The 25,636-nt window shown below is 68.5% G+C and overlaps 1 protein-coding gene across 3 annotated transcripts in view; it reads left to right on the top strand.

Annotated features, from left to right (window-relative positions):
• The window catches only part of SLC45A4 (solute carrier family 45 member 4), a 61,752-nt gene extending 37,819 nt beyond the window's left edge, over positions 1–23,933 (top strand). For all 3 annotated transcript variants that reach the window (XM_070075865.2, XM_089335792.1, XM_089335793.1), the window contains 6 exons: positions 15,608–15,796; positions 16,812–16,991; positions 17,262–18,322; positions 18,728–18,827; positions 19,651–19,862; positions 22,295–23,933. In XM_070075865.2, coding sequence (XP_069931966.2) covers positions 15,608–15,796; positions 16,812–16,991; positions 17,262–18,322; positions 18,728–18,827; positions 19,651–19,862; positions 22,295–22,651 — 2,099 coding nt within the window. In that variant the 3' untranslated portion in view covers positions 22,652–23,933. The remainder of the gene's footprint in view (positions 1–15,607; positions 15,797–16,811; positions 16,992–17,261; positions 18,323–18,727; positions 18,828–19,650; positions 19,863–22,294) is intronic.
• The last annotated feature ends 1,703 nt before the right edge of the window (positions 23,934–25,636 follow it).

Raw genomic sequence — 25,636 nt, 5'->3', positions numbered from 1 at the left:
GGAGGTGCCCCGGTTGTCTGAGCTGTGCGGGCTGCGGCTCGTGTCTTTTCTCCGTGGAGTTGCAGTTCCTGGGTTTTGTCTTGGGGGCAGGCGGTGCCTGGACGCCACGGAACGCTCCTGTGGTGGAAACTGGGGGGCTGTGGCCGTCCCGTGCCGGGGGCTTCGGCCCTGGTGTCCTCCCGCGTCCTGGTGCGCTCGCCTCTGCCATCTCTGACCCAGAGCAGATTCTGGCCATTCCCGTGCCTGCCCAGCATCCACGCGTGCCCTGGGCCTCGGCAGCTGCTGTCCGGGCAGCGGGCAGGTCTCCTGGTCCGGTGACCGCCCCTCAGAAGGAGCTAGAAGTGACAGGGTGGGGGGCAGGTGCCACTGAGACCCGTGGCGGGCACCTGTGGGGCGTGCCCTCCTCCCTGCTCTTCCGCCCGTGGCCCCTGGCTGGCTGTGGAGGGGCCCAGGGCCTGTCCCTGGAGGAGGGACCATCACCCACCACAGGAGCAGTCCCCGGCCCTGCTTGTAGGGGAGGCTGGTGTAAAAATACAAATGCCACTTACACCGATAGCACTTTCGTCAAGTTCTAGTTCAGAAGTCATGCTGGGATAGACGGGTTCTGTCCCACTCCTGTGCCCAGCCACCCAGTTCCTGTCCGCAGAGGCAGCAAGGGGCCGGTCTCTAGATGGCCACAGGGACCGCTGTGGGCTGCCTGCCCCACCCCCTCCCGCCCGCCTGCCCGCCCCAGGGGCTGCCTCCCTCACACCTGTGTGTCCACAGCTTCCCTGAACTGTTCCAACGATGTGGGGCTCCAGGGGCGGGCGTTGGACCCTGCACCTGAGAGGGAGTGCCTGGGCTGGATGCCGCCTCTGCCCTCCGCCCGGCTGCCCGCCAGCGTGCCCTGGGGAGAGTGATGGTGGCCTCTGCCAGCCCTAACTGCGTCTGGGCTCCTGGCTTCGGCCCGGCCCGGCCCCTGGCTGCCGTGGGCGTTTGAGGAGTGAACCAGCGGGTGGGAGACCTGTCTCCCTTCTGAGTGAATAAGATAAAAGTGGGAGGGAGGGAGGGAGGGAGCGCAGCCCCTGTGGTCCTGGCTTGGGTTGGGTTTGGCCGCCGGTGGGGGCGAGGGGTCCTCCTTTCAGGGCCCACGGCCGTGCCACAACGGACAGAGTGCGAGTGTGGACTCGGGCCGCGTCTCAGCTGTGGCAGGGCACAATCAGAGTGTGCAGCCGCCGTGGGCGGGAGAGCAGCAGACGCCCCGCCTCCCTCCCGCGCCCGCGCGGTGTTTGTCCTGGTCATCTTTTTCCCTTGGGAAGCAGAGGCCGGGCCTCCCCAGGGCTGCTGTTTCCTGCAGTCCAGGAAGTTTACTCCAGGAAGGGAAGCTCATGAAAGAGAAGGACCCTGGGTTTGTTGTGGCCTCTCGCTCTGCTCGCGGCTGAGAGCCGGGGTCGCGGCAGGTCCTGGCTGCTCCAGGAGGGAGCCGTGGCGCGGGCTGCCGGGAGACGGCAGGCGCGTTCAGGTGGCAGTGTGATGGCCACGGTGCGTGTCCACGTCGTGTCTGGGCAGAGGCACGTGTGTGACGTGCACGGACACACGCTCACGTGCTCTCAGTGCCCCGGGTGGAAGCCACATGTATGTGCGTGTGCAGACGGACGCTCACGTGCCCCCGAGGGGTGACCCCAGCTGTGTGTCGCCCATGCGTGTGGGCAGCTGCAGGCTTCCGCGCCCTCTGCTGTAGGCATGGGGGCTGTGGAGCAGGCGGCGTCTGCAGATGAGTGATGCTGGCGCAGGCCTCGCCTGTGCCTCTGGGTCCGACTGCCTGGGGCCCCTCTCGAGTTCTGTGCGCACAGGGACATTTGGAAGGGGGTCCCGTTTTGTCCTGAGTCCCTGCAGATACACGTTTGGGGTTTACTCTCCTCCACCTCAAGGAGTTTTCTGCTTGACAGGAAGAAATTCTAAGAGGTGCCCTGCCCTGGGTCACCTGGGGCCCCTGGCACCTGTCTGTCGCTGCCAGTACCTGCAGGGCTGATCTGGGCTCCCCTGAAGTGCCCCGCTGTGGCCGCGGACCGGTGTGCTCCTGGTGGACAGTGCTGGACCCAGATGGGCGGGGCACAGCTGCCGTGGGAGCCTGGGAGGGTCCCCCGTGGGTTGTCTGCAGCCCCGGGGCAGGGTAGCCCTGCTCTCCTTCCCACAAGCCCCGGGAACCGTGTGCAGGGCGTGAGTGCCAGCGTCCGCTTCATGCCTGGCATGAAGTACCAGGGGATCCCTGAGTTAGGACGTGAGGGGCACTTGTCCAGCGCCCTTCCCACGTGGAGAGGGGCTGTGACCAGCACTGGGGTTGGCCAGCACTGGGCCAGCTGCCCGGGCCCTCTGCCCCCAGGAGGTGCCGGGAGGGAGGTGGGTGGACCCCCGCGTGCAGGTGCCGACTCTGCAGATGGGGGCGCCAAGGGGAGGAGCCGGATCCGTGCAGGGGACACGGGCAGGACAGGCGGGTGTGGGGAGAGGGAGCAGGCCTCACGCGGGGGAGCGGACACGTGGGATGGGACGTGGTGTTCTCTGTCACGTAGGTTTTATCACAGAAATGCTGGAGAAACCACACCCTCCAGAACTGCAGCTCAGCCTCAGGCTTCCTGCTGGCCGGGGGCTCCAGCAGCCCACGCCGGCCCAGAGGAGACGGGCGGGCGGGCGGGCATGCCCAGGGGCCCTCGTGCAAAGCCCACCTCGGCCGGGCCCCACCATGCCTCAGACGTCAGCCGGGAGGACCCCCGTGTGCGGAGCGGACCCTGGGAACACCTGAGGTCCCCCAGGCAGTAGGGAGCCGTGCGTACAGGGCGGTGTTAGCGCGAAGTCTGGCTTCCTCGTGCCTCGGGTCATTGCACTTGAGAAACCGGGAGTGCGAACTCAGCCCCTTCTCCAGGAGTCGTGTGTGCCGGTTCCTCCTTGTCACGCGTCAGGCCAGCCGCAGCCGCCTGCCATCAGCCGGAGCTGGGGCTGGTTCCCAGGCGTGATGAGCGAATGTGGCAACGCCGGGGTCGGGCATGGCCTGGAGCTGCGGCCAGGGGCAGCCGGTATGGTGGTGCCTGGAGAGCCGGGCGCAGGCTGGAGGGACCCTCACCGCGCCCTGCTCAGCACAGGAAGGGGCAGGGGTCAGGGAACGGGGGAGGTGTGCGTGTGCTAGGGGTGCGGTGGCCGGGCTGCCGGAGGCAGCAGCAGAAATGGACCTGGGTCCCCACCAGTGCCCCAAGGAGCAGGAGCCCCGCCGTGGCTCACGTAGAACGTGGCGGCTTAACCTCGCGAGAGCCGCAGAGAAATGCAAGTGAACAAAGTGGCAGTGATGCGGGCTGAGCCGGGGCGAGACCCGGCCCCTGGGAGAGCGGGGGAGCAAGCCCCTCGCCCCGCCTCCTGGCTCTGCGGAAGGGGCACACTGGTCCCCTAGGGATTGCCCACAAGCGTGTTAGCTGTTTTCCTTAGGTGGGGAGCCGAAACAGAGCTTAGGAGACCTCGTTGTAAGTGGTGCGTCGGCCGCCGTGTAGAATGTGCCCATGCGGTGGTCTGAGCCACGTTACACCGCCCACAGCCACCCGCACTGTCGCCCACTTGGCACGCCGTGGGCGCCCCACCCCCGTGTGGGTGGATAGAGCTCGCAAAGCACTCGGGAGCGTCCCAGAGGGAAACTTGAACTTGTGCCTGTTTGGCTGCACTGGAGGTGGGTGTCCCTGGTAGCCGCCAGTGGACGGTCCTGAGGAAGTGGCCGTGGGCTCAGGACCGTGGTTCCCCGAGGCTGCGGAGAAGCCCCGGGTGCGGGGAGCGGTTCCGGGAGTGCAGCGGCCCGTACTTTGAAGGCCTTCCCAGCACACGCACGCCGACCTTGCCTGCAGCCGTGTGCGAGCGGGGCCGGGCTGGGGCGCGCTGCCCACACTGCTTTTTTAACCTAGCAGCAGGCAGGGGTGGCGCCTCCTGCCCCAGCCCCGGCCAAGCCCTGCGCGCCGCGGCACTTCCTCATTCTCTGCCAGGGCCTGGCGCAGCCGAGCCATTTCCCTCGGGTCACAGATGGCGGGGCTTGCGGAGGCCTGCCTCACCTCCGTCCCAGCTGGACGGAGCCCCTGCTCGGCCGCTGGTGACTGCGAGGGGGCCCTGTGGGCGACCACGGGAGCAGCCCACCACCTTCACTGTGGGTTGCACATCTGTGGCTCCTGGCAGGGCTACATGGGCCTAGCAGGGCCCGTGGGCCAGCCACAGCTCCAGGCCAGGGGACTTGACCACCTGGCTGGGGGTTGATGAGGTGGGAGCCGGGCCTCTGGGCACTGGGACACTGACATGCACCCCACCCCACCCCCACGCTCCAGGAGTTCAGATGCCCAGAGCCCCCAGCCTTGGCTCCCGGGGAGATGGCAGCAGGGGACAGCCCCAGTGCCTGGGGGGGGGGGGCATGTCATACTGAGCCTGGCCCTGCTGGGAGGAGGGAGCAGCCTGAGGCCACATAATCAGGCGTCTGGAGCGTGAGTGACCTGCGGGGTCCTGGCCAGTCGGTGGAGGTCAGTCAGAGGCGTCTTTCCAAGCCCGGCTGCCTTTGCTAGTGCCCCCAGACCGCGGGGCGTCGGGCAGGGGCTGGGCGGGCGCGTCCACCCTGCAGACCGGTCCTACAGGGTTCCTGTGGTTTGGGCCGCGGCGAGCTGCCCCGGGCACTGCGCTCGGGAAACCTGCGTCTCTGTAGATGAGGGCGGGGTGCTGGGGCCGGGCTCCCCCTCAGCAGGGGCCCCGCTCCAGGCCTCGGAGGCGGCTCGGCGGCAGCACCGTGGGGAAGGTGGCGTGGGAGCCGCGGGGTCGGGCAGCCGTGTGAGGACAGCACAGGGGGTCGGGGTCTCCGCTGAGAACCAGGGGGGGCAGCAGTCATTGCCAAGAATCGTTTTTCCAGAAGTCTCGAACGCTTGCTGGTCTGCAGTGTTGCCACGGTCTGCTGTGGAAGAACACAGCGTACGACCCGGGAGCCCGCCCTTTCCCGCCTCCCGGGCCCCGGGCCCTGCCGTGGGTTGGAGCTGCTGTGGATTGGCTCGTGAGAGAAGCGGCTTGCGTCTCAGGAGTTCTGTGGGCCAGCGGTGACCCAAGCCCACGTTCCGCGTGGCGAGAGGTACTCAGCGCCGCCTGATGGTTTGCGTGTTACTCCGTGGTCCCGAGGCGTCTCGGGCTGCTGGCCGAGGGTCCCGGGAGCAGCCGCACACGGCCATGGCGGTGGGCGTGTTCACAGCGCAGAGATGGGCGGGCCTGAGCCGCACCTGTCACCTGGCGGCCGCGGTTCGTGGTATACACGGGCCAGCATCCGTGTCTTCACGTGTGGGCGTGGCTTAACCCGTCCCCTGCTAGCTGATTTGGGGGGTTTCTGACTGCCGCTTATTACTGGAAGCAGAGCTAAAGTAACCCTGTGGGAGGGTGGTGGCTGGGGCTTTTGGTTGTTGTTTTTTTTTCCAGTCCCTGATTCACATCATAAAATCTGAAAAAGTTGAAGGAGACGCTTGCTGCCTCCTCGTCCACGCCCCTGGCGTGACACTCGTGGGGATCCAGAGGACGGCTCCGCAGGGGTGTCCTCTGTGGGAGCTTGGCTCCTCCTCGGTGGGCCACCAGCCGGCATGGGTCACAGACCTGGGCTGAGCCCTGGCTCAGGAGCTTACGGCGTGGCCGGGGCCCCGGTTCCCTGGACACTGCTGTCCGGCTTTCGCTGAGCCCTTCCTAAGTGAGCCGTAGCTTCCAGGTTCTCGGGCCGTGAGCCCTGGACAGACGCTGGTCAGAGCTGGGGGGCGCTGGGGCTCGCGGTGGGCTCGAGGCTCCGGGCTCGGGTTAGCAGCCGCCACGCGGAGCACCAGCGGTGCGGAGGCCCTGGGTTGTGGCGGGGCAAGACTGGCCCTGGCTTCCGTCCGCCCGAGGGGCTCGAGGTGGGCGTGGCGTCCACCCTGGGCGAGCGGTGTCTCCTGAGTGTGTGACCGTTAGTGCTGCTGGCCTTGTGATCCCTGTGAGCTAGTTTTTGGCCCTGGAGCTTGGCCTGCCTGTGACCAGGCCCCTGAGCGCCAACTCTGCCCCACCCCCCACCCCAGCCCTGTGGCTCCTCTGCCTACGCCCCTCCCACCCTGGGTGCTTCTGCTCCCCCTCCCCACACACTGAGCAGGACCTTGCCCAAGGCTGCCTTCTTTGGGGTGACCTTCAGCCCAAGGAGTTTGTTTTTTTCTGATTTATTTGTTTGAGAGGCAGAGTTGGGTCTTCTGTCTGCTGGTCCCTTCCAGAGAGCTGGACGGAAATGGAGCGGCTGGGACTCCAGCCGGCGCCCACATGGGATGCGGGCTCTGCAGGCGGCAGCCTAACCCACCCGCTACGTCACAGCACCGGCCCAGGAATCTGCTTTTTAAATCATTTGTAAAATCATTCACTTAGGAATTTGAAAGGCGGAGAGACAGAGCCCTTCCATCCGCTGGTCATCCCCAGATGCCTGCAAGAGCTGGAGCCCGGAGCTCCGTGTGGGAATCCCACGTGGCCCAGGCACTTGGACCACCCTGCGCCCCCCTCCCAGGCACGCGAGTGGGAGGCTCCGTCGGAAGCGGAGTGGCTGGGATGGGAGCCAGGCCCTCCGGGCGCCGGTGTGCTGCCGTGTCCTGGCACCCGAGGCAGAGGGTGAGGAAGCCCTCAAACTGTCCGTCACACTGAGGGTTTCTGCCTGGACCCGCGCTGCGGCACAGCCGGCATCGCGTCCGGGCACCGGTTCCAGGCCAGCTGTTCCCCTTCCGATCCAGCCCCACTGAGGATGGCCCCGGTGCTTGGGCCCCTGCACCCACGTGGGAGCCCTGGGTGGAGCTCCTGGCTCCTGGCTCAGCCTGGCTCAGCCCTGGGAGCTGAGGCAGGGCCATGCCTCCCGCCCACGGAGGCCCCACGGCCAGCGGAGTGGCCGTCGCCCCCGCCCAGGCCTGGGCAACACTGCTCGCAGGGTCCTTGACCCCACATGGCGGGAGCCGCCTGGGGGCCGAGGGCACCACCCAGGGCCCGCACGTCCCTAGTGGAGTCTTCCATCGGGAAGCCCTTCCTGCCACGCCCGCCCTGCGCCAGCTGACGCGGTCTCCCTGGAGTCGCAGTCCCAGCACCGTCCCCGCCGGGAGCCGGGCCCGGGCCCCTTCCTGCCCCGCGTGAGTCAGTGTCCGGGTCTCCGGAGCTCTTACCTCAGGTTCCCCAGCGCCAGACCCGCCGGCAGGTCCTCGCGGGCCGCTGACTCACGCCTGTCCCTGTGCAGCGCTGCCCTCGGGCGCGGTACTTCCCCTGTGTCCCGGGAGGAAACGGGTGTGGGGCAAGGGGCTGGAGAAGCCCCCCTGCGTGGCACAGGCCTGTGGCTAGCCCGGCGTGTGCAGCTAGGGCTGGGACGCGTCTTTCTGTGGCATCTCTTCCTCCCGGAGCAGGGAGAGATGTCGGTGTTGAAGCTGCCCGGCGTGAGGCTTTGCAGGCGGCTCATTCCCTAGGGGCAGGGGGCGTGGGGGGGGGGCGGCTGACTGCTGTGCAGGTGCAGGGGTGGAGGCGGTGGGGAGGGCTGGCTCCTGGCAGCTCTTCGTCCCCACAGTGCAGCTGTGCAGGTGCAGGGGGTGGAGGTGAGGAGGTGCAGCCCCTCGTCCCCACAGCGTGGCTGTGCAGGTGCAGAGCCCACCTCGCCCAGAGCCGGGCATGCCAGACCTCAGACCCTCACGCTGACCAGCGCTGCTCTGTCTTCAACGCCTGCCTGTCCACAGTACAGGGGCTGGCCCATGGGTCTGCAGAGCCCACCCAGATTCGGGGTCCTGGGGCACCGTCGGCCACTTCCCTCCACGCGCTTTATTCTGAGGGCCTGTCCTGCAGCGGGGCTGGGAGCTGTGGGCTGGGAGCAGCTTGGGCCTCAGAGGTCTCGTCGGGGCTGGCAGCGTCACAGCCCGTGCCACGGAGGGCTCTGGGGAGACCCGGCGCAGAGGGGAGGCTGTGGACCGGCCGTGTGGCCGACGATGGCCTGAGGTCGATTTCCCAGCACAGGTGGAGTCCCGGAGAGCTCCCTCGCGGTGCACCCGGTGAGCTGTGCTCCCGCACTGAGACGCAGGACGGGCGCTGCCCCTCTGCTCCCAGCTCCCACACGGCCACCCCCAGCAGGATGCGTGGGGCCCGGGCTGCAGCGGAGCTGAGCTCCGGCCCGGGCCCGTGACCGCAGGGCTGGGCAGTGCCGGGCTGGCCTCCTCACTCGGCAAGGAGGGTGCTAACTTCTGCAGCTCGGCGCAGGACCGGGACCTCCTGCCCCAAAGCCCACCCTCAGAGAGGAAGACAGCGAACAAACAGGTGTAGACCGCAGTTGGCGCTAGGGGTGGGACGTGGCTGAACCTCAAGGGGTGCCCCCAGCTGAGATGGGGGCGCTGGGGTCTGGGGCTGGAGTGAGCCCTGTGTCGCCTGGGAACAGCCGGGGGTGGGCGGCTGGAGCCTAGGGAGGCTGGCCTGGCTGTGGGCAGGGGCGGGCCGGGCAGGCAGTGGGCGCTGGGAGCTGTGGGCAGGTGTCTTCTATGTGGGTCTCACATCGTCCCTCTGGCTCAAGAGGGAGGGCAGGGTGGGTGTGGGGAGGAAGCCGGGGCTCCGTCACCCTCGGGTAAAACCCAAACAGCACAGCTGTTAAAAAACAAGATTGATTTGTGTACGTATTCAAAGGCCGCCTGGCCGAGGCAGAGCAGTGTCCTGCACCCACTGGCTCGCTCTGCAGGTGCTCACAGCCGGGCTGGCGCTGTGGCTCAGCAGGTTAAGCCAGGCTCGCCATGCCGGCAGCCCACGTGCGCGCCGGCTGGAGTCCCAGCTGTTCTGCCTGACGCAGCTCCCTGGCTGGCGCAGCCTTGGAGGAGTGAGCCGGCAAAGGGAGCTCCCCTCCCCACTCTCTCCAAAATAAATCCTTCACATGAGAAACTGCCCACAGCAGCCATGGCTGGGCCAGGCCCGGGCAGGCCAAAGCCAGGGGCTGGAACTCCATCCGGGTCTCCCGCGTGGACAGCAGGGGCCCAGACACGTGGGCCATCGTCCACTGCCTTCCATTAGCAGGGAGTGGACCGGAAGTGCAGAGCAGCCAGGACTTGAACCAGGCACTCGGACATGGGTGTGGGCGTCACCGGGTGGGGCTTGTGCCATGGTCAGCCCCCAAAGGCAGCATTTTAAGGGCACAAGGAGGGAAGTGAGGCGAGGGTCAGGGTGGAGGCGATGGCGTGTGGAGAGACCGTGGGCGTGTGTGCCCTTGAGGAAGCAGGGTCTCCGCGAGCCGGGCTCTGGGGCGGCCGCCGGCCTTGCGAGGGCCAGCGCTCTGCTCAGGTGCGCGCGCACAGCCAGCTGGACACCCAGCCCCTCCCGGAGTGGTCGGGAGGCCCCAGGGCGTGGCGGGCGGGCGGGGGTGGCGCGGCCACTGGGGAGCCGGGGGCGGCTCACGTTACCAGTCCCGGGAGTCAGGTTGCTGGAGCCTTCGGTCCGTGAGAAGGCCACGGCTCCACCTGCGTGCGGGCCGGGCAGGGGTGGACGCCGTGCGCTCGGTGCTCCCCGTGGGACTCCGCGCCACCCCCTCCTGCCCAGGAAGTGACCAGCAGCCACCTGCGGGGAGCTGCCCTGGCCGTGGTCACGCTGGGGGCGCCTCCTGGGGTCTCCCGGGCTTCCGTCCTGACTCCTGGGAGAGTGGAGAGGCACCCCCAGCCCCTGGCCGTTTGCCCGCTGAGGTGAGGGGCTCTGAGACCTGAGCGGACCTCCAAGAAGGGGCCAGGTGGGCCGTGGGAGGTGACGGCAGCCCGGCATAAAGCCAGGGACACGCGGCTCCTGGTGGCGCCGGGAAGAGCAGCTCAGCTAGGCGCCTCCTCCCGTCCCTCCCCGGCGCCCGTGACTCTGGAATGTTCCTGCGGCTCCGGGGCCTCCCCTCCTGCCCAGCCTCTGGCTCTCCACGGCCTTGAACTCGGGGCCGCTCGAGGATGCCCGCTGTTTCCCACAGGAGCTCGTTCCCACGAGTGCTGTCACCGTGGCCTTATCGGCGGGGGAGGCTTTGTCTGCCCCTGTTCCCAGCTTAGACCTGGTGTGAAACGGCCACGGGCAGCGCTCCCGTCCCACCCCCCCACGGCACCCGTTTGTCAAACAGACATTGTGAATAGGAGCTGCCGCACGTGACCCAGCGTCACCCGTGACCTCACAGCCGCGGGCACGCGGTGACACAGTGAGTATTTCCTGTGCACCGGGGCCTTCCTGGTCCCACCATTGTTGTTCAACCTTTGCCTGGGAAAAAACAAAACTTATTTGCCGGAGCCTGGTGGTGTGTTTGTTTAGGGCCTCGCTGGGAACTCCTCCGGCCGGGGCGTCCCAGCGGCAGCCCTGGCCGGCGGCGGAGAGAGCTGGTTCTCACCGCCGTGGGCGTCGGGCTGCGGCACCCCTCGTGCTTCCGGGGCCGCTTTGGAGACGTGATGGGAAGGGTTTGTTTTCCTTGCCACCGGGCTCGAACAAAGGGCGGGGGCTCCGAGGGGGAGGCCGCCGAGGCGTCCGCCGGCCCAGGTGGCTGGCTCTCCGGGACTTGCTTTGCAGCCCTCAGTGAGCCGTGGGGGGACTGGGGAGGACAGCGGGAGACAGAGCCCCGGCTGGGGCAGCCTCCACGCTCAGCCTGGGGAGCCCACGCCTGGCTCCTTCACCCCAGCCTCGCGCGGGATTCTGGGCTGCCCTGGGTAACGGGTGCACCCCACCTCAGCAGCCGTGGGGCCTGAGCTGCGGTTGTGGGGGGCAGGTGTCTGCCCTGGGCGCGCTGCTTCTCCCAGACAGACAGAGCCGCTGTCAGGACGTGGCCGGCCGACACCAGCCCCCGGGCGTGCAGGGCCACCTCGCCTAGAGCTCACGGGCCCTGGAGCCAAGCCCTCCCTGCCGCAGGGCAGCTGTGCAGTTGTGCCTCCGTCTTGCCCTTTGGAAGGGGTTGTGGCGATTGGGCTGCTGCCCGAGGGGCGGTTGGCCACACGTCGGGGGTGGGGGCCAGCCCGACTGCGTGTGCAGGCCTGGGCGCCTGTGTGGAAGGGGGTCTCGGCCGGTGACCTTGTGTGATTCTTGGAGCAGCGAGCAGAGCGCTGATGCCGCGCCGGCTGGGCCCAGCCCTGGACAGATGCTTCCATGGTCATCCTCCGAGCCGCCCGGGGGGAGGGGGGGATGGACAGAGCGTGGCTGAGGCCGCCGGGCCTTGCCCAGCAGGTTGAGCCCAGCCCCGCTGCTCTGAGGTCACCCTGGGTCCTAGGTGGGTGCCCCAGGGAAGGCTGAGGGATGGCCAGCACAGGTTCCAGGCTCTGCCAGGCCACTGAGGGTGAGTCGGCTGGGCCGGCAGACAGGGGGCCCTGGAGGCGGCACCTATGCAGTTGTGGGGCGAGCTGCCACGAGAGATTTGTGGGAGGAGCACAGGGAAGCTGTAATGGCCCCACCCTGGGGGAGGACTGCTCCTCGTCCCAGCAGCCCCTGTGCTGGGTGGGACCACAGAGGGGAGGGGGCTGTTCCGTCAGGGGGCTCCAGGAGCCAGCCCCACCCGGCCGCCAGCTCCCTCATGGCCTGCACCAGTGACCGTGGGGTGGCCCCTGCCATGCGCCCATCACGGACCGTGTGCCCAAGGCTCCCGCCGTCTCCCACACAGCCAGCCTGGGCCAGAGAAGAGCCTGCCTGTTGCTGACACCGCAGAGTGCAGACGTGGGGTCCCTGTCGGGACAGCTTCAGCGCGGCAGTCGGCAGCCCAGGGCCCACCACCCCAGCCTGCTTGCCGCCTCGTGGGGCTCGGCGTGGTTCACCTCTAAACCCAGCCAAGGGTTTTCCATTCCGAGCCCAGTGCAAGCAGCCGCCACAAGGAGGCGCTGGAGAGCATCCGAGCAGGGACAGGAAGGAGGCAGAGGCAGGGCTGTGCGGGCTGTGTGGCCTGGCCCCTGAAGCCTGGCCTGGCCTTAGCGGGCGCCGTGGGGTGGCTGGGACGTGACGGGGAGCCGCACCCACGTGTCCACCTGCGCTCGCCCCCGCCTGCTCTGGAAAGCGCATTTGGGAACGGGTTGCCAGCCCGCGTGAGAGGCACGGCCCTAGGGAAGGCGCTGAGACTGGTGCACCTGTCACCTCTCCGGGAGCCCAGGCAACGACAGTTGGGGCCTGGCGCTGCTGGATGATGGCCCTGGCCCTGCCACCTCCTCCCGCACCTACCTGTGGGGTGCCGGAAGGCGTGTGTTTCCCGGGCTTGGACCTGGCATGGCTGTGCTCACCGGCTTGGTGAGCCTGGGCACTCGGCACCCGGCAGGCCCTGGACAGGCTGGGCGGGGCCCGTGGCTCTGAGGCCTGCGCTGTCCATTCTGTCCTCCTGGTCTGCTGTCGGCTGCGCCCACTCCACCTCTGCCCATTCCTGTCTTGCCAGTGCCCAGTCTCCCTTGGCTCCCCGCAGCCCTTGCCTGCCCACAGGGCTGATGGCTAGTGCGCCGCTCGGCCAGTGAGTGGCTGCTCCGGGACCGGATGCTGCCTGAGGCCAGGTCCGGCTCCGCCCGCACGTGAGCTGTCACTCTGCATTGTGCACACAAATCCACTCGGGCCGAATCTGCACCACACGTGTTTGCCATTGCCATCGCCAAACCGGTGTGGCTGCCGAAGGGCACGGAGGGCGGAGGCTGCGGACTCGTTGGACCCAGCCCATCGATCCTGGTGGGAGTGCTGTGCCCTGGGGGGCGCCAAGGGGGAGGGTTTTGACTGGGGAGAGGGCGTGTTGGCAGCCACAGCCAAGGCCTGGGCAGGAGAGGAGTCGGCAGGGGCCTGGGGGTCTCTGGCTGGCCCCGCGGTGCTCTGTGCCTTAGGCAAAGCAGCAGACGGGTCGATGCAGTGGCCCGGTGCCCAGGGAGGAGGAGACCCGTCACCAGGCCTGCCTCAGGGTTCGGTTCAGGTCTCCACAGGTGCACCCCTGTGGGTCTGGGCTGGGGGAGGGGCCTGGGCCATCAGCGTGGGTGGGTGTGTCCTTGCTGTGAAGAACGCAGTATTGCTGTGGGCGGGGAGGAGCCGGCGTGGGAGCCTCCCAGGCAGGCGACTCCCCAGGCGCCCCACGTCGTCAGGGGCCAGTGTCGTGGCAGGGAGGCCCTGTGCTGGCACACGTGGCGACTCGGGCAGGTTGGCGTGGACTGGTACGGTCGTGACGAGTGGCCACGTTTGCACAGGAGCGAGCTCGGGCGTGTGGTGGGCGCGGAAGGCCTCCCGGGTCCCGCCAGCGTGTTTGGATGCCCCGCACCCTGCAGACGGTGTGAACCCAGCGCCGGCTCGGAGCAGCCGGGCACCTGCCATGCTGCCTTCCTGGCGTGACACCGTGGTGCCGGCCCCGCGGGCCCTGGCTGTCCAGTGGCAACCACTCGGCGCCCTTGTCGGTTCCCGACTCCCCGGAGCGCTCTGTCTTCAGATGGAAGGCGGAGTCGCCGTGGTGTGGGCGTGGTCAGAGCTCGGCTGGGCGGGTACTGTCCTCCCGGGCACGCCGCAGCCTTGTGGAAAGGTGCTTCCTGCCGCCCCTCGGAGAACGAGTTCTTCTTCCTAAAAAATGTTTTCTCCCTGGCTCAGCCCCTGTTGCCCTGCCTGGTGCCTTTGGCAGGATGGAAGGGCAGCCAGCCCCCAGCTGGACAGAGCCTCACCAGGGGCCATGCACACAGGACTGCCGTCCGCAGCCCAGCTGTCCCCCAGCCCCGCCCCCTGCGAAGGGCAAGCGGCCCCCGACCTGAGAGCCCAGAGAGTTTATTTCTAACGCTGGTTTATTTCCAGAGCAGGGGAGAGAGAGGTCTTCCACCCACCGGCTCACTCCCAGACGGCCACAACAGCCAGGTCTGGGTCAGGCTGAGGCCAGCAGCCTGGAGCTCCGAGCGCGTCCCAGGTGGGGGGAGGGAGCCTGGTACTGGAAGATGCGGTGGCAGGGAGCTGGCCGGGAAGCAGAGTGACCGGGACTCCATCCAGCGCTGTCACACCGCAACGCCCGCCTGGCAGGTCCTTGCCCACGCCTTTGGCTGTCCGGGCAGGGGGACTTCCAGCGTGTGCACGGCCGTGTGTGGCCTGTGCCGTGTCGCACGGAGCTGCAGCCGGGTCCTTTGGCTGCTGGTGGCACCCCTGCCTTTGTGCCACGGTTGTCCCCCCCCCCACCCCCGTGCAGTGGGCAGCTGGGTGCAGTGCACCCAGTGCAGGATGGATACCTTTATTCCAGGCAGCCCTGGCTGTGCTGTGGCCTGAGTGCCCAGTGCCTTTCCTGCTGGGGCCACAGAGCCCCCTGGTGGCCGTGGGGATGCGGTGCATGGCAGCTCTCTGCCCCTCTCCTGCCCTGTGCCCTGGAGGGCCTGGTCTCGGCCCATGCCACGGCCCCCCTCCAGCCACCTGCTGTGCGCGGCCGGGGCAGGGTGCTCTCCACTCGTGCTCAGCCAGTGCCGCACCTCCTGCACACCTGCTGGGTTCCGCTGACCCCAGATCCGCCACCACCACAGGGAACAGGAAGTCTGCGGGGGACCCTGAAGGGTGGTGGGTGTGTGCGTGCCAGCGTGGGTGGCGGGGCCACCTGTCTCCTTCCCAGTGCTGTGTGCACAGGTGGGGGCCCCACCTGAGCAGTACGTGTGCGACCCCGGGTCTCAGCGTGGCCACCGTGTGACTGCTGTGTGACCCGTGGCTGAGTGTGACCATGTGTGTGACCGGTGTGGGACCCCACATCTGAGCGTGCCCACGTGTGACTGGTGTAGGACCCCGCGTCTGAGCGTGCTCATATGTATGGCCTTGTCTGAGCGTGCCCACACGTGTGCCTGGCGTGTGGGACACTGTATCTGAGCGTGCCCACACGTGTGCCTGGCGTGTGGGACACTATATCTGAGTGTGCCCATGCGTGTGCCTGGCGTGTGGGACACTGTATCTGAGTGTGCCCATGCGTGTGCCTGGCGTGTGGCACACTGTATCTGAGCGTGCCCACGCGTGTGCTTGGCGTATGGGACACTGAGTGTGCCCACTCGTGTGCCTGGCGTGTGGGACACTATCTGAGCGTGCCCACGTGTGTGCCTGGCGTGTGGGACACTATCTGAGCGTGCCCACTTGTGTGCCTGGTGTGTGGGACACTGTATCTGAGTGTGCCCATGCGTGTGCCTGGCGTGTGGCACACTGTATCTGAGCGTGCCCACGCGTGTGCTTGGCGTATGGGACACTGAGTGTGCCCACTCGTGTGCCTGGCGTGTGGGACACTATCTGAGCGTGCCCACGTGTGTGCCTGGCGTGTGGGACACTATCTGAGCGTGCCCACTTGTGTGCCTGGCGTGTGGGACACTGTATCTGAGTGTGCCCATGCGTGTGCCTGGCGTGTGGCACACTGTATCTGAGCGTGCCCACGCGTGTGCTTGGCGTATGGGACACTGAGTGTGCCCACTCGTGTGCCTGGCGTGTGGGACACTATCTGAGCGTGCCCACGTGTGTGCCTGGCGTGTGGGACACTATCTGAGCGTGCCCACTTGTGTGCCTGGCGTGTGGGACACTGAGCGTGCCCATGCGTGTGCCTGGCGTGTGGCACACTGTATCTGAGCGTGCCCACACGTGTGCCTGGCGTGTGGGACACTGTATCTGAGCGTGCCCACGCGTGTCCCCGCAGGCCTCCCGGAGCAGTACTACAGCCTCACCTGGTTCGTGAGCCCCATCCTCGGCCTCATCTTCACGCCGCTCATCGGCTCGGCGAGTGACCGCTGCACCCTGAGCTGGGGCCGCCGGCGCCCCTTCATCCTGGCGCTGTGCGTGGGCGTCCTCGTGGGCGTGGCACTCTTCCTCAACGGCTCGGCCATAGGTGAGCGGGGCCGGCGCTGCGGGCCCACGTGGGAACGCCGGGGGCACCCGTCCAGGCGCGCTTCCTGTTGCGAGCGTATCTGACCCCGCGTCCTGTTTCCAGCCGGCTCTCAGGAACGGCCTTTTGTTCTCCTTCTCTTGGACGGGGCGTCGGGAACGCCCGGGGCGCGTGGTGTGTGTGTGTCACGCTCCTGTCTGCGTGCTGGGTTTGCTGTTTCCGCCGACGCCCGGCGCGTGGGAACCGCTCCTGCCCCGGGCTCCCTGGGAGCCCCTGCCTCCCGGGCTGGAGCAGGAAGCCGCCGGCCCAGGAGAAAGCCCAGGAGCCTCCTGGGTGGGGGTGCCCTTCCCCCACTCGGTGCAGACCCAGCGTCGCCTCCGTGAGTCCCGCCCCCACGCCCCAGTGCTGGTGGTCTGCTGGGCACTGTGGCCCTCACCGTCCTGCTTGTGCCGAGGAGGGAGCAGACGCACGGGGAGCGAGGCGGCTCTCTCCAGGCTGCCGTGGGGCGGTCCTGCCCCCTGCAGCCCAGATAGGGTGACCTGGGAGCCTGGGTCCTGCCCCGTGGCCAGACCGAGCTTCCTGGCGAAAGCCCCTGCCCCTGTGCCCACCCTGGCGCAGGCAGTGTGGGTTCAGCCCATCACGGGGATTTGGGTCCCAGGACGGCACCTCGCTGGCGTGAGGGGAGGCCCGGCTCTGCCGGTCAGGGCGCACTGGGCAGGTGCGGCGGTACCCTCAGGTGGCTCAGGAGCCGGGGATGGGAGGCCGCTTCCTCTTGAGCTGGACGGCTCCGGAAGCCTCTGTGTCTCTGTCGGCTCTCGAGGGGAGAGGTGGGGGCACAGAGGACTGTCCCGTCTTGGAGGGACATGGAGCCTGAGTGAGCGCGGCAGTAGGAGGAGCCCGCCCGGCGTGCCGGCCTTGCCGGGTCAGAGGGTGGCTTCCCTGGGCGAGGGTGGGGGCTGCCCCCCAGGCCGGGGTTGGTTGGCTCTGGCTCTGACCACCCTCCTTGTGCTCTGTCCAGGCCTGGCCCTCGGCGATGTCCCGAACCAGCAGCCCATCGGCATCGTCCTCACCGTGCTGGGGGTGGTGGTGCTGGACTTCAGCGCGGACGCCACCGAGGGGCCCATCCGCGCCTACCTGCTGGACGTGGTGGACAGCGAGGAGCAGGACATGGCCCTCAACATCCATGCCTTCTCCGCCGGTGAGCACCCCCGGGGCGGGGCAGCCGGGGCGTCCGGCCTGGGACCAGGACGCGGGTGCAGCCAGAGCCCCGCGCTCCCCCAGGGCGGCAGCTGGGTCCCCTCTGGCCCATGGTCCCTGCTCGGTCAGCGGGCCTCCGTGGGTCGGTTCTCAGACCTGGGTCCCGCCCCACTTGCTCTCCCGTCTCGCGCTGTTCTCTGTGCGCCGAGCCGTGGCCCTGGGCCCTGGCACCGGCTGGCAGCCGCTCACCGCCGCTCCTCTCCCCGCTCAGGTCTGGGCGGGGCCATCGGCTACGTGCTGGGCGGGCTGGACTGGACGCAGACCGTGCTGGGCGACTGGTTCAGGACGCAGAACCAGGTGCTCTTCTTCTTCGCCGCCATCATCTTCACCGTGTCGGTGGCCCTGCACCTGTTCAGCATCGAGGAGGAGCAGTACAGCCCGCAGCAGGACCGGAGCCCCGAGGCGGCCAGCGGCCTGCCCAGCGCCAAGCTCGGGGGCCCCCTCGCGCCCGCCGCCCGCCCGAGCGCCCTGGACGGCGGCCCCCCGTTCCCGGACGAGGTGCAGTCGGAGCACGAGCTCCCGCTGGACTACCTGGACGTGGACATGGTGCGCAGCAAGAGCGACTCGGTGCTGCACGTGCCCGACGCCGCGCTCGACGTGGAGCCCGAGCTGCTGTTCCTGCACGGCATCGAGCCGTCCATCTTCCACGACGGCTCCCGCCCCGGCACCCCCCGGAGCACCAGCCAGGAGCTCGGCAAGGCCCGGCGGCCCCGGCTCTGCTCGCTGCTCAGGGAGCACGCCGCGGAGGACGACACCTTGCTCGACAGGCACGCGCAGGAAGCCAAAGTCCCCAACGGCGGCGGCTCTGCGCCCGGAGACGCCCTCAGCAGCTGCGCCAGGGCGGACGCCAAGGCCGCGGCCCCGCCGGGCTCCGTGCGCCGCCGCCGGCACGTGTTCCGCCGGCAGGCCTCCAGCACCTTCTCCTACTACGGCAAGATCGGCTCCCACCGCTACCGGCACCGGCGGGCCAACGCCGTGGTGCTCATCAAGCCGTCGCGCAGCATGAGCGACCTGTACGACATGCAGAAGCGGCAGCGCCAGCGGCAGCGCCAGCGGCACCAGAGCGGGGCCACCACCTCCAGCGGGGACACGGAGAGCGAGGAGGGCGAGGGCGAGACCACCGTGCGCCTGCTCTGGCTGTCCATGCTGAAGATGCCCAGGGAGCTGACGCGCCTGTGCCTGTGCCACCTGCTCACCTGGTTCTCCGTCATCGCCGAGGCCGTCTTCTACACCGACTTCATGGGCCAGGTCATCTTCGAAGGGAACCCCAAGGTGAGCCCCCGCCTCGGCGCCCGCGTGCAGGTGGGCTGGCGGTGGGGGCACCGAGTGAGCGCCGAGGGGCACGGCCACGGGTGCCTAGCACTTCACAAGGAGCGGGAGGCACTTCCGGGGCCCCCCAGTGGGCGTGGCTTGAGCCGTCTGCGGCCTTGCACCAGACGACCCCAGAGCCCGCAGCCTGATGGCAGAAAGCCGCGTCCCTGCTGCCGGGCTAGTGGGCCCACGCCTGGCTCGGGGTGGGGGGTGCGATGGCCGCCGGGTGCGCACGAGGGTCTCTGCCACCGCCCGACCAGCCGGCCTCCCCTGGTGCTGGGGGCAGAGGCACTGGCCTGGGCCGGGGCTGCCCCTTCACACACAGTGCACGGCCCACACCCTCACCCTGGCCTCTCTCTGGCACAGGCCCCCTCCAACTCGACGGCCTGGCACGCCTACAACGCCGGCGTGAAGACGGGCTGCTGGGGCCTGGTCATCTACGCGGCCACCGGTGCTATTTGCTCAGGTGAGAAGCCTGCCCAGGGGGGCTGGGGCATGGGGACCCTGACGTGGTGCTGAACGGGCCTTCCCCTAGCCGGAGAGAGCAGCCACCGAGGGCTGCACACCTGCGTGTGGGGCGGTGCGTGTTGTCTGGGCTCCAGTCTGCTCGTGTGTAGAGGGGTGTGTGTTGGCTGGGCCCCGGGCTGTGCATGTGTGGGGTGTGTGTTGTCTGGGCCCCAGGCTGCATGTGGGGGGGGGGTGCGTGTTGGCTGGCCCTGGGCTGCATGTGTGGGGAGGTGTTGGCTGGGCCCTGGCTGCGTGTGTGTGGGGTGTGTGTTGGCTGGCCCCGGGCTGCATGTGTGTGGGGTGCGTGTTGGCTGGGCCCGGCTGCGTGTGTGTGGGGTGTGTGTTGGCTGGCCCTGGGCTGCACATGTGTGGGGTGTGTGTTGGCTGGGCCCCGGGCTGCGCATGTGTGTGTGGGGGGGGTGTGTGTGTTGGCTGGGCCCCGGCTGCGCATGTGTGGGGTGTGTGTTGGCTGGGCCCTGGCGGCATGTGGAGGGGGGAGGTGTTGGCTGGCCCCGGGCTGCGTGTGTGTGGGGAGGTGTTGGCTGGGCCCCGGGCTGCATGTGTGGGGTGTGTGTTGTCTGGGCCCTGGGCTGCGCATGTGTGTGTGTGAGGGGGTGTGTGTTGGCTGGCCCCGGGCTGCATGTGTGGGGGGAGGTGTTGGCTGGGCCCCGGCTGCGTGTGTGTGGGGAGGTGTTGGCTGGGCTAGGCCGGCTGGGGCAGGTAGGGGACCATGCCAGGGTGGGGGTGCGGGGAGCCCTCCTGCTCACCACCCGGCCTCTCAGCCCTACTGCAGAAGTACCTGGACCACTACGACCTCAGCGTCAGGGTGATCTACGTTCTGGGCACGCTGGGCTTCTCGGTGGGCACGGCCATCATGGCCATGTTCCCCACTGTCTACGTGGCCATGGCCACCATCAGCGCCATGGGCGTCGTCTCCATGAGCATCTCCTACTGCCCCTACGCCCTGCTGGGCCACTACCACGACATCAAGGAGGTGGGTGCTGGCGGGGGCGGGGCCAGGCCTCGGGAGGGCCTGCGTGGCCTGTGACCACTGCCTCCCGTGAGGCGGTCCTTGTCTGTGTTCTGATGAGGCTGGCGGGACTGCTGCTGTCCCCAAGGCCCCTGGGTCACAGCCGCATCCCCTGGGGAGGGAGCTCCCGTCCCCTGCAGGCCGGGGCCCTCATTGAGCAGCTTTCCCGAGCCCAGTATCCGAAAGGTCATTGACCACGGGGCTTGACGGTCTCGCCGCATCTGCCACCCCGCCGCGTCTCTGCCACCCCGCCGCGTCTCTGCAACCCCGCTGCGTCTCTGCCACCCCACCGCGTCTCTGCAACCCCGCCGCGTCTCTGCAACCCCGCCGCGTCTCTGCAGCCCCGCCGCGTCTCTGCCACCCCGCCGCGTCTCTGCCACCCCGCCGCGTCTCTGCCACCCCGCCGTGTCTCTGCCACCCCGCCGTGTCTCTGCCATCCCCCTGCGTCTCTGCCACCCCGCCGCGTCTCTGCCACCCCGCCGCGTCTCTGCCACCCCGCCGTGTCTCTGCCACCCCGCCGTGTCTCTGCCATCCCCCTGCGTCTCTGCCATCCCCCTGCGTCTCTGTAACCCCGCCGCGCCTCTGTAACCCCGCCGCGTCTCTGCCACCCCGCCGTGTCTCTGCCACCCCACTGCGTCTCTGCCATCCCACTGCGTCTCTGTAACCCCGCCGCGTCTCTGCCATCCCACCGTGTCTCTGTAAACCCGCCCCAGCACTTGCCCTTGAGGCGGGCTGAGCTGCACAGGATCAGGGGCCGAGGCGGGGCAGGTGGGCCAGGCTGCAGGTGCCTGGGGGGCCAAGGCGGGGGCAGATGGACTGGGGTGCATGCCCTCAGGGGCCATGGTGGGGCCAGGCGGGCTGGGCCGCAGGGGCGAGGGGGCTGAGGCGGCCGAGGTGGGGGCCAGGCGGGGGCCAGGCGGGCCGGGCTGTGTGACCGCGGGGCCGAGGTGGGTTGCAGGTCTCAGGCATAGCAGGCAGACCCTGTGCTGGGGGGAGGAAGACACCAGGCGCTCCCGCCTGCCCCTCAGCCCCAGCCATGGTGACAGCAGCGAGAACAGAACAGAACTCCTGCTTAAACGGGCTCTTAATCGCAGTGTAGCGGCTGCTCGGGCGCAGGGGGGAGCGCACACTTGACCTGACCCAGGCCAGGAGCCCCTCCACCCCAGGCAGCCCTGGCCCTGATTCCCAGCGCTGTGTCCCTCCCTCCCGGGGCCTCGTGTGGGTGCTGGAGCCAGGCCCGGTGCTGTGTCAGTCTGCAGCGTGGGGGAGAGCAGGGCACCTCCCCCCCGCCCCCGTGGAGTCCGCATGGCCTCCCCTGAGCTGCCCCTTGTTCCTGAGCGTGGGGGCGGGCCGGCGGTCTCGGCGCTTGGCGGCGTCACACAGGGCTCGCGTGTCGGTCTTCCGGGGCCGTTCTGCACGTCCGTGCACGAGGAGGGGGCTTGCGCTTGGCTGGCGGGAGCGGGGGTGTGCGCGTTGCGCAGCAGGTGCGTGGCGGGATCTCGCCTGGTGGAGCCCGAGGTGGCGCCGCCCGGCTGGCGCTGACAGGCCTCGGTGCACGCTGGCCCGTGTCCGTGTGTTCGGGGTCCTGCTCCGTGGTGTCTCCTGCTCTAACGTGCTAAACTCCCTGCCTTGGTTCTCAGCCTAACGTGCGCTTGAGGTTGTTGATTGCCCTGCGCGCACCTGAGCTTGTGAGCGCTGTGCAATGAAGCGGACGCGGGGTCTCTGGTGGCCTCGTCATCACCGAGGGCCGGCGGGCACCTGCGGCAGGCCGAGGCCGTGTGCCGTGCCAGCCCGGCTCCTGGCCGAGGCCGTGAGCCCTGCGATCCCGGCTCCTGGCCCAGGCGCCCTCTGGGCCCAGCGCGTTGCACCTGCTCCCTGGTTTTGTGCGGTCGCGGCGCTGTCTCCTGCACTCGGCGCTCTGCCTTAGCCCGACTGTGTGCATTGCCACCTCTCCCGTTCTCTACCGTTCTCTTATCTGCGTGTTTTACGAGAGTGTCTGAAGTCCCGCCCTGGGACTGGGGTGCAGACGGTGGACACAGCCCTGCTGAACTGTCTCCATGGGCCGCGGTGGCCCAGGCCGAGGGACGGCCGCTGCCGGCGCCCATGGGCAGTGGGCAGTTGTGCTGTTGGGAGCCTTCGGGTGGGCTCGCGCCCGGAGCCCGCCAGGCACAGGGAGCCGCTGCCACCCTCTGCGTGGGGCGGGGCAGGAGTTGGGCGTCGGGGGGCTCGGGCCGGAGAGGTTGCCGGAGGCTCCCTGGCCTGGGGAGCTGCGGCTCCCACCCCTGCTGCGTGGGCGGCACTGGCGACTCCACGCGTGCTCCGTGCCACCCGGCGGCCCCTCGCGTGAGCCTCCGTCCGTGGCTGCGGTCTCACACATGCACTTCCTTCTCTTGCAGTATGTCCACCACAGCCCCGGCAACTCCAAGCGCGGCTTCGGCATAGACTGCGCCATCCTCTCGTGCCAGGTCTACATCTCGCAGATCCTGGTGGCGTCTGCCCTCGGGGGCGTGGTCGACGCCGTGGGCACCGTGCGCGTCATCCCCATGGTGGCCTCCGTGGGCTCCTTCTTGGGCTTCCTGACGGCCACGTTCCTGGTGATCTACCCCGAGGCGTCGGAGGAGGCCAGGGAGGAGCAGAAAGGCCTGTCCTGCCCGCCCGCCGGCGAGGGCCGGGACGGTGAGAAGCCCACCACGCTGAAGCTGTCGCGGAGCGAGGGCCTGCAGGGCCCGGTGCAGACGGAGTCCATGGTCTGAACCACACGCCTGTTTACACATTCCACGCTCGGGGCGGCGGGCGCGGCGGGGACTGCTGGGGCAGCAGGTGCAGCCGGCCGGGGCCCCTCGCAAAACGCAGCCGGAATTCAGTAGTTGTAGGCTAGGTTCGAGCTACTAGGCAAAAATACCACACTCAATTACTTTTTCCACAATTAAAAAAAAATCATTTAAAATCCTTTTTTAAATTGAGAAAGATCTTTTAATTTCAGCTTTCTTTTTCTGCATGTTTTTTAAATTGTAAAACATTTGCAAGGTAGACCATAAGCAATTCAGAAAAAAAAACAAAAATAGTAAGATTTTGCATTCCCGAAAATGACAGTCGAACACGAGAAGCCATCGATGTCCTCGGCCCTGGGTCCCCCGAGGACTTGGGACCACGGCGGTGTCGGTGACGGGCGGTTCGGTGAGCGCCGTCTGCAGGCCCCGGCACGCGCCCCCGAGCACCGCACGCGCTGCTGGTGCTGCGCCCGTCGGGGCTGCCCCCCTAGGGTCCCTTCAGGAGGCATTCGAGTGGACAGCGCTCGCTCCCCCGGCCGGCCCACACCAAAGCTGCGAGGCGGCCGTGGCCAGGGGGCGGGGGGGTTTGGGAGGCGGAGTCCGGATGGGGCCACCCTCCCCCACCCTGCTGGGGACAGCGCCAGCCACGGGCCGGGATCTGAACTCTGGCACCTGCGAGCGGGTCCGTGTCCAGGCCCCGGGACCCCGACCACCTCCACCTGAGACCGCCTCCCTCCCCACCGCGCCCCGGCCCCACCGCCTCCACCCGGGGCCGCCTCCCTCCCCGCCGCGCCCCGGGCCCCACCGCCTCCACCCGGGGCCGCCTCCCTCCCCGCCGCGCCCCGGGCCCCACCGCCTCTTCCATTGCACTTTGCTCTCAGCCGTTTGCTGGGGGTCCTGAGCGCGGAGCTCCAGGCGGGCACGGCCTCCCCCAGGGGCCACCCGCTGCACGGCTACCTCAGCACGCGTGCGTGTGCCAGGGCCTCCCTCCCCGCCCCAGGCCGCAGCGATCGGGGCGGGAAGACGGCCCGGGCGGTTTGTGTGTGCCTGCGCTTGCCCGGGCCGGGGGCCGCGGCCGCGTCAGGTGTAACACTCGCTGCCTCACGTGGATGTTTGAGTGAAGGACTTTGCGGCGGAGAGAATCAGGCTGCAGTACGGCCGTTCTGAAGCAGAGATGTATACGCAGATATATATATATATATATATTTCCAGATGAAACTGAGCAGTTTTTCAATAAAGTACTTGAATTTTCTGCGTGTTGAAAGGAATCGGCGTGCTTGGTGTCGACCGAGCGGCCGAGAGCAGCCGTGGGCCCCGGGACGCCCGGCCACCGCGAGCCCTGCCCCTCCCGTCGGTGACAGCACCTCTGGGCGCCCGTCCTCGGCCCGCTATCCCGGGCAGGTGGCCCCGAGGTCGCGTCGGGGGTCTGGCCGCCCGGGTCGCACCCTCTGTCTCAGTTCGTTTTTCCCACCTCCGTCCCGTCCCGCCAGCCCGAGAACCAAGGGAGCCAGGGCTGAGCTGCGCCCAGACCGCCAGTGAGCCGGACGCGCGGGGCCCGTTCCGGGGGCCCAGGGCCACAGCTGCTTTCTCGGGGCCGCGGGGTCTGAAATGACATGGGATGTTCCGTGTTCACGGCACAGGCCCGGGAAGGCCGCTGGAGAACGGGCAGGCCAGAAGTGAGTGGCCAGTCACGTCGGGCTCCAAGGCCCGGAGCCCTGCGGATGCCGCTCGCCCAGGAGCCCGGGTCAGCAGCAGAGGGGGCTCCCGGAGGCCCTGGTGCACTGGGTGTGAGGACCCAGGAGCCCGATCCTGCCTCAGCCCCTCCCCAGCGATGAGGCCATCGGCAGGTGGCACCGCCACGGGGCTGCCGGGCCGTCTCCAGGGGTCTCAAGCAGTAGGGGGCTGGGCCTGGAACTTGAGTCAGACGGCCAGTGAGGGGGCAGCGTGGTGGCCGGGGGCCTCCCCAGGCAGCTGTTCCGGGCTCTGTCCCGTGTGCGTGTCTGGGGCAGGCTGGGTGCTGAGTGGCACAGCTTGTCACGCTGGTCACGTGCGTTCCCTGAAGTCTTCCCGAGGTGCCTTTAACACGTGTGGCGGCTGGGGCATGCAGGGCCCGGGCAGGGGACCCGTGACATTCCCCAGCCCCGGGAGAAGCGCCGGGTCCAGTCCCATCCCCGTGGGGACACAGGTGGCCAGGGGCGTCTGGGAGGCGCTGTGCGTGGAGGAGCAGACAGGTGGACAGACACCCCGTGCCCACGGGGACGGCGCGGCCCCCGAGCCTGTGGGCCTCCCGCAGCAGCAGGGATGCAGGATATTCTGGGGTAGCAGCTGTCGCCTCCGTCCACGGCTGTGCGCGCCCCAAAGCCGTGTGCCACGTGCGGCTTTGTCCCTGAGCTGCTACCAGCCATCCAGTGTGCCCCGGCCCTGGCGGCCTGCTTGCGTGCAGAGGCCTGGGGTGGCTGGAAGCCGAAGCAGCCACCTTCCTGCAGGCTAAGTGGGTCCCCTGGGTCCCGCGTCCCTTTCCGAGAGGGGTGACGGTTTCCAGGCTGCCCGAGGTCGCCCAGCTGCTGGGGTGTGAGCAGATTTGGTCAAAGGTTCCTCTGACCCAGAGTGGCTGGGCCAGGGGCAACGTGGAGGGAGGGATGATGGGTGGTCACTGGGGGTCCCCAGGTGGGGGCTATTTAGGGGTGCCCAGCCGGGCTGCCCCAGGGCAGGGCCAGGCCACTCCACACCTGTCCGTGGCCAGCTGAAGAGCACACAGCCACGTGCTGGAGACGTGGTTGGGAGACTCCACCCCACGGTGGGCACTGGACTGCACACCAGTGTCCAGGCACTTCCCTCCCAGATGGACGTGGCGACCATCAGGGTAGGCGTCCCGTAGGGAGCGCCCGGCCCCCAGCGCCACGGGGGCACACCCGGGGCAGGCTGGGACCTTTGCTGTTGGCTGCCTCCAGCATGGTGGCGGCACAG

This window comes from Oryctolagus cuniculus, chromosome 6, assembly GCF_051225735.1.
Source record: "Oryctolagus cuniculus isolate XC-2025 breed Fujian yellow rabbit chromosome 6, ASM5122573v1, whole genome shotgun sequence".
Lineage (NCBI taxonomy): Eukaryota > Metazoa > Chordata > Mammalia > Lagomorpha > Leporidae > Oryctolagus > Oryctolagus cuniculus.
Note: the sequence above shows the minus strand (reverse complement) of the source record. Positions and strands in the feature narration are given on the sequence as shown.